This window comes from Copidosoma floridanum, unplaced genomic scaffold (genome assembly GCF_036245765.1).
Source record: "Copidosoma floridanum isolate Cflo_tuat_1 unplaced genomic scaffold, Cflo_Japanese_pri ptg000015l, whole genome shotgun sequence".
Taxonomy (NCBI): domain Eukaryota; kingdom Metazoa; phylum Arthropoda; class Insecta; order Hymenoptera; family Encyrtidae; genus Copidosoma; species Copidosoma floridanum.
Genome location: NW_028321892.1, coordinates 1,498,779 through 1,507,023, shown reverse-complemented (window position 1 = coordinate 1,507,023; position 8,245 = coordinate 1,498,779). Strand labels below are relative to the sequence as shown.

At 31.8% G+C, this 8,245-nt stretch overlaps 1 protein-coding gene across 1 annotated transcript in view; it reads left to right on the top strand.

Moving 5' to 3' along the window:
- Nucleotides 1-2,841: 2,841 nt before the first annotated feature.
- The window catches only part of Burs (Cuticle-tanning hormone bursicon), a 448,811-nt gene continuing 443,407 nt past the window's right edge, over nt 2,842-8,245 (top strand). Inside the window, exons 1-2 of the mRNA XM_089592263.1 lie at nt 2,842-2,863; nt 2,980-3,140. Of these exons, the coding sequence (XP_089448389.1) occupies nt 2,842-2,863; nt 2,980-3,140 (183 nt within the window). The remainder of the gene's footprint in view (nt 2,864-2,979; nt 3,141-8,245) is intronic.

Here is an 8,245-nt window from a genome sequence, read left to right as displayed (position 1 = left end):
GATCTTAATTATTTAGAAAAAAAGGGAGAAAACTGTTTGGATTGAAATTTTGCTAAGCACCATTCATAACATTTCAGGGGGATGGCAGATAAGAAATGAGGTTATTTTTTTTTGCTTTGTCCTTGTACATTTGAACCAGATACTACATTGGGTGAGACTCAAGTAGGGGTCGTTGCTATTGGCGTATCCTGTAGCTAGATGACGATGCGCGTTTGAAGAATTGGAAAAATGGGTGCACACCGCCACGGAAATAATGGGGCTCGAGCTCCAAAAGCATATTGGATATTGGGAGTGATTTCCCTGATGTGAAAGTTATTTTTTGTTTCTTCTGCGTGTTTTCGACCCTAGTGCTCGTTGTTCTTTGCTTGGCCCAAAAAGGTCCCTTTGTTTCATCAGATCGGGGACCTACATGCCCTTCCATGCTGTTTATTTACCTCTAATATCTATTGTAACTGCATTTCACGTAAACAAGGTTGAACATCGCAGAGCACACCGAGGTGAAGTGAGTCTTAACGGGGTTTAAGACCTTCTTTTGCTTAATTATCAAAGGGACATGCATTTCCAAGACGTCTTCATAATTTGGTAGGTCGTTAAATTTATTTTTTGTCTAGGTTACTTGAAAGTGTTTTTTTTTTTTTTTTTTTTTTTTTGTGACAATTAGATACACTATGAAAGGCACTGAGCAAGTAATAAAGGGCATAAAGAGTTCTTTCTTGTTCCGTATTACTGAAATGTTGTTAAGATCGTTAATTAGTAATTAAAAAGTTATTGCTCTTTTAAAAGCATTAAATGAACTAAAATGTGCCACTGTTCTAAAGCAATTATAAGATTTTCATGTTGTTCTATAGATATATAATTAAATTAGGGATTTCAGAAATTATCTTTTTTTTAATTGTTATGAATGCTCAATTTGCGGAATAAAAATTACCTTTTTTTTTAATTACATTGTCGGACGGTAAAAATGCTCTTGATATTCATTATAAATTAATTTGAGGTTAATGAATATTTGATCTAACCTATTTAGAATAAATTTACCATGGTATATTCAATCAATCATAATTTAAGTATTATTAAGGCACCGTAGTCATATTTAAAGTATCTTTTATTTTTTTTCTTTTGATTGTGACCAACATATGAAGTTTCTTTTTTGGATTACGCAGTTAATTAGTTTATTTTAATTTTGTTAGGCCCCCAAGGATGTTGTTCTCAGCTTTATAATAAATTTCTATTTTCTTGCATAATCGTACTTTTGTCACCAAACCCTGACTCTGATATCCTCGGTGGCACTTCACCAACGTAATCCACAAACAATAGCTGTATATACTATGAACAAAAAACAACTTGCAATGGATATCCACAATTTTTAACCATTTCAATAATGTACATGTTAGAAGCTCGTAATGTGAGCATATGTCAGGATCTCTAATTACACACTTGCATATGTGTAGTTCAGCCATAAATGGCTCAAAATGCCTTACAGGATCGATAAAAAAAAAGTTGTTTAAAAAAATTGTTTGGAGTAGTAGTATTACCTCAAATACTATTTACAACAAATATCTGAAGCGATTTTACTACAAAGATTTTAGATCAAAAGATATTTTGTATTTTGTATAACTTAGTTTTAGTTGACGTTTAAAAAAATACGTCTACTTGTCATGCGTATAGCTAAGCTGCATGTATGGTTAAAGTGTTTTAACTTGAATGAAATGAGCTTCAGAGTGTAACCCTATTGATTAAAATAAAATTTTGATCCACTTAGTGCCGCCGTTCAAAAGTTACAGCTGTTTAAGAGTAGCAACGAAAATTGCAAAAATTAAATTTTTGCCCAGAATTCATTATTTCTTTGAAAATTCTTATAAGTTTTGGTTTATGGACAGAAATTTTACAACTTTTTTTTCTCTACGCTAAAGCTTCGTTTCCTTAGTTGCTTAAGCCTAGGCTGGCCTACTTAAAATATTGTACTTTTTTGTTACTAGTAATGAAAGTGGAAGTGATATTTTCTGATGTATCTTACGAAAAAAAGGCCAATTAGACCAAATACTGAGACATGTGTCCTGTGTTTTATTTCAAAAATACTGAAAAAAAAGTTTCACGAATTTCTGATGCATAAAAGCTAGAAAAAAAGACAATTTCGTTATTGAGGGGTATTAAAATGATATTTACAGAAGTAACATTTCAAGCTTTGGAGTACTATTGTGATTCGTAGACTTAAGATCAACCGTTCTTTGCTGACAAAACATCCGTAGTTAATAAATAGAACAAAAAAATTTTTTTTATACGTGTGAGTAACAGAGTGATTGTACCAGGATCCGATGGAAGTAACTAAAATGCTTGTACACACGAAAATTGGAGATTTATTTATGTATCATGTAAAGAGACTGAAACTTTTGACAGCTTTAGCTTCAGTGTTTATCTTGTTGTACTTTAAAATTAGAATCGTGACATGTAAAAGTTGTTCCAAAACGCAATAGCGTGATTTTCTAAGTGGTTTCTGCCACAACCACCATTTTTGTTTTAATCGTGGGACGTTAGGTACTTGGTTGAGACTCGCTTATAGATAAAAAATTATTGTTGGTACGACATAAATGTAGCATACGACGTTTATGCTTAATAATATGTGTTCGAAGACATATTAAAAAGCTATTTTTTTTCCTAGTAGAAGCTTTGAGATGCAAAATTTAGATCAGGGAAGGGTGTGGCAGTAACATTTCGACTATGTTTTATCAATAGTATTACTTAGGAGTTATTGTATCAGCTTAAAAGTTTTTTTCCAAGAAAGTTTAGCCCTTTCAAAGTAACTTCACGCTATTTTAACATTTAATTTTACTTTCTTACAGTAGCATGGGCTCTGGAGACGAAATTGGCCGCTTACGGTAGAATCATCCATGTATATTTCATGACTTTATTTGAACTTAAATATGACAATCCTTAAATGTTCGAACAAACAATATCTTGTAATATTCTTAACTTATGTTATAGATTTATCATTTTTTCTATTATTGCTGAATATCACTGAATCTGTTATCGATATTGATGAGTGCAAAGTAACTCCAGTCCTACATGTATTACAATATGATGGATGCATTCCAAAACCTATACCCAGTTTTGCTTGCAGAGGACGATGTAGCAGCTATTTACAAGTAAAAAATTTTTTTAATATTGTACTTAATAACTTTTATAAAAAATTTTTTTCCAACGAACGAATTTCAGTTCATTTACAAAAAATAGTAAATACGATTTGTAACAGTAACTATTATATTTACGGATGTTGACAGTTAGCCAAATCTATTATTGTGCTGTTCTGTAATAATAAGTTTCAAAAGAAGTATAAGTATAATTACAATAAGATTCTAATTTCATAAAACTTTTCTTATTACTTCAAAAAAATCAATCCTAGTCAGCAAATAAATTCTTTAAAAAAAAGTTTTAATGAAATTACTTATTAAGAATTTGGAGGATCCAAGCTATAACTTACCCAAGCTATAGACTACTTGGATTAAAGATTGTTCGTGACCGTCTTGTGTTAGAGAACAAAAAGCATGCATGCGTAATTTTTTATCTCAACTTTATCTCACAGCTATTAATCAACCAAGTAAGTCAAGTACCCCCTTTCGTTAGTACTTTTTTTTCTAAATTATTTATTGAATGTCTTACCCAAGGCTCCCAGATTTTTAGGAGTTCGCTACATGCACAGTGCGCAATCACACTCTCTCCATAGAGCAAGCTGAAGTGAGAGAACCCCTCTACCCAGACCTTTGACCTTAGCCCTGCCCACTTCTCACAACTTAAATATGACATCTTGTACAGCACTAGTACGATCGACGATAGCCGCGCGGGCTAAGTCTTTTGCTCCAGCCAAACATGCCAGCTTTCGAATCTCACTAATAAATAATATTTTTTTTTTTTTTATTTTCCCATCTGCACAATTTTTATAAGTTAGTTTTTTGTTTTAAAAAAAAATTTTGTTGGTTTGCTGCCTTTTCTTACGTAAATGCTCGATACATGCGACGAATCGTCACCATGGATAATTTCAATAAAGCAAAATAATAAATTACTTTTTTTTATTTAAAAAATGCTTGTTGTTTTTTATTATATTTTTTTTTTTTAATAAATATTATACATAAAGTGTCATGACACATTTCTGTAATTATGTAAGTTCGTGTGTGACGTTTTAATACTAAGACATAGTTTTTTAAAGTACTCTGTACAAGAAAAGGTAAGTAAAATTATAAAACAAATTATTTATCACTTATTAAGAAGACCAAATGTTTTTAAACCAATTACAGCGAGTATTTCGTTGGCTTTGCACATGCTGTCTCGCTCGCATTCATGGCAAAAATAAAGTTACGCTTGTATTTTTGTACCCATGTGCGCGATGACAAATTTTTTCGCATACAGCGTAGATAAAGTATGCAACCTGTAAAGATAGTCAGCAGCTAATGTCAACTACAACAATTACAGTATCAATGGTATGATTAATCAAATTTCTGACATGGACTCGGAATGCGATGCTTTGGAACCTTCCCGTTCACGCACACGACCCGTTCTGTTTTGCGAATTTTGTGACATATCAACAACAAAGTCTTACCTTGGTACTGTTAATAAAAGTTTCTGTACAGGGACCCACGCGAGCTTGCAGCAGCGATGCAAATCAACGAGAACTGCAGCTGATGAATACAGTTTGTTGTTTACCAATCAACAAAATAGGTCTTGCATACCTATATGAAAAAAAACAAGTGCACACGAGTTTACGCTAGATACGAGCAAAAAGTAAAGATGAACAGTAGTTAACAGCCTCGAGAATAAAGTATACGCGTTGAAGTTTCGTATCTGCAGAATACGTTACAGCGAACAATACACTTACTATAAACTACATTTATTTATCAATTCGTATAACAAAGCATGTAAATAAATGAAATACCTACAACATCTGCATGACAATTATGGGATTCAACTCATTAGTGATCTACACTCTGTTTACATACAGCTACCAACCAAGTTACACATGCTAGTGATTGAGCCATATAACATCCTGATGTTGCGGTTTTGTATTTTTTTACACTCATGTACCTGGTACTTCTTTGGCTTAAGTTTTCAAAAAAAATAATAATAGTTATTATTGTAATAACAATAGTGAAAAAAACCCTTTTTGGGATTGTTACAGCAGGCATAAATTATACCAACGTTTTGATTATGCAATATGTTAAACAACTTTTATAACTTTATTGCCTAGAACTTGTTTTCTTTATTTTCATTTTTTTTTTTTTTTTTATTCATTTCGTACGTAAATCTAAATAAAAAACTAGGCAATCCATATTTTTTGACAAAACATAAGAATACTCGTACCGAAGTGAGCTGTTAATCATAGACCAATCAAAAAAAAGTTCGTGCAATTCGGGACAGATTAATATATTAAGCAGTGTTGCTTATGGACCATAATAAAGTAATAGTGAATTAAATTATCAATGATCAAGACGTGACATTTGGTAATTTTTAAATACTAAATAATACTTCAATTATCATTACTCGACGATTAAATCGCTAAGTATTACTGTTTGGGTCTCCTTAATAAGTGACGAATAATTTGCTTAGTAATTTTACTTACCTTGTCTTGTACTAAGTATTTTTAAAAATTATGTCTTAGGATTAAAACGTCACACATGAGCTTACATAATTACATAAATGTGTCCTGACACTTTACGTATAATATACATTAAAAAATAATAATAACAATAAAAAACTACAAGCATTTTTTTAATAAAAAGGTGTGGGTCTCAGGACCCCCGGCAGAAGTGAAACTTCCAACTAGTAAGTTATTGAACTCGGTGTAATAGAAATCGTGTGGTGTTATGTACACTTTTTACAAATTTTAAAACTTAATTATTGTACGTGAGAAAAAAAAAATTTGATAAGTAGATCACTTGTATTTATTTAACTCATGTCATATGTAGTCACGGTGTCATGATTACAGTTTGAAAAATATTTTCAAGTACAAAGTAGTATAGTATAGTTTTGTATTCATGATTTCTTATTTTATCATACACAAATAGGAAAAGATTACAAATATCGAAATTTTAAAAGATTTATACATATAAAATAATGTAAAAATTCACATTAAATTATTTGATTTTGTGTTGAGTCTTCCTGTAAGAATTCCATAACAGAAACAATCGGTCTATGGTAACTAAAATATGAAATGAATAATTTTGATTCTATTTTTTAAATATATCGGAAAAAAGCAGCATGTATAGTGGTCCCATGTCTAGTTGTGGCTTGATTACGATTATTAACCATGTTTAATTCAAATTCGTCTCGTAGAAAATCAATTAATGGCAATGAATCGTTTGATGCAAAATTTATGTTGAAATCTCCAGCAAGAATAATAGGAATTGTATGATTATTTTTACTAAGTAATGCAGCACCTCTAACAGTATACTTTAGTAATGATTCATGGATGAACTCAACGATTTTTTAAACAGTCGGATTTATAAAAATACATATGGAAACCATTATAATTGTCAATCCAGTCGGTAAAGTATGTTCAATAGCACACAAATCACCAATTTTAGATTGACTGTAAATCAGTGACTGTAAAAAAGAATAGAAAAAAAAACGCAAATATATTACTTGCAATATATATATATATATATATATATATAATCAGCACTGGAAAAAAGTTGGAAGCGACGCTCACCCAAAATCCCTCTAGCGGCTCACCCAAGGTATTGGTTCGACTGTTCACCCAGTTTGGGTGGGCAGTTCACCCAAGACAGGGAAGCAGCAGCACCAAGACCTTGGGTGAGCAGACGCCGCAAAAGTTGGAAGCGACGCTCACCCACAATCCCTCTAGCGGCTCACCCAAGTTATTGGTTCGACTGTTCACCCGGTTTTGGTGTGCAGTTCACCCAAGACAGGGAAGCAGCAGCAGCAAGACCTTGGGTGAGCAGACGCCGCAGTTTTTGATTCAACAGTTAGCTCAGCACATTACGGCTACTTATAACTTATTTTTTTAAGTTTTATATTTTACTATGGATCATCCAATGAAAGGATTAGATATTCCTAAATATACCTAATGATGATATTTATTTTGATGTAAAAATTTACTATAAAATGGCTTTTGATGAGCATTTTTATGCTTACGTTGTAGAAAAAATAAGCTATTTAAATAAAATAAATAAGTATAATGATATATTAAAAATAGCTACGTGTTTTTCATTACAAGCTTGTGATAACCATTATATTGTAACACAATACTTTTTGTAATTCTAATTTTGTTTAATCCTTGGTAAATAAAAACTTTTTAATAAACAATTTTAAAGATATTATTTATTATGAACATAAGTATTTTTATCATAGGAATTATGTCTGATTCACTTTTAATATGCAGAAAAAAAGTTTTGGGTACGTAAGTATTAATGTATGTTATTTACGGATCTTATAATATTAAAACATAAATTAAAGAACATCAGTTCCATTTAAATTAAAAAAAAGTCCTAAACAATTGAAAGCAAGTGAAAAATTATTTTTAACACCAAGAATATGCGAAAAAAAAAATTTTTTGTGTAACCTAATTATTTTACTATGTTAACATTTTTTTACTTTCATCAACGATAATTTTACCGTGCATAGTTTGTAAATTGTATTTAAATATATTTTTATAATTTAATTTTATCGAGAGTACAGCCTAGTTGCCTTAAAAAAAATTTGTATATGATTTATTTATGCATACAAAATATGTAGTTCACATATCTTGCATGTCTCTTATAAGTATTAAAATAAAATCAGTATACATATGACTATACATGATGATTAAGAAAGTTATTTACGTGTAATAGTAGTAAATTGTGTTTTAATTAAACTGTTCAATCAAAAACTGCGGCGTCTGCTCACTCAAGGTCTTGCTGCTGCTGCTTCCCTGTCTTGGGTTAACTGCCCACCCAAACCGGGTGAACAAACGAACCAATAACTTGGGTGAGCCACTAGAGGGATTCTGGGTGAGCGTTGCCTCCAACTTTTGTGGCGTCTGCTTACCTAAGGTCTTGGTGCTGCTGCTTCCCTGTCTTGGGTGAACTGCCCACCCAAACCGGGTGAGCAGTTGAACCAATACCTTGGGTGAGCCGCTAGAGGGATTTTGGGTGAGCATCGCTTCCAAATTTTTTCCATAGTATGTACTCTACACAGTAAATGCACACTCTCGTCGTCTGCTTACTTCTGTACTGCCTACGGCTACGGTAAACGGTTTCTA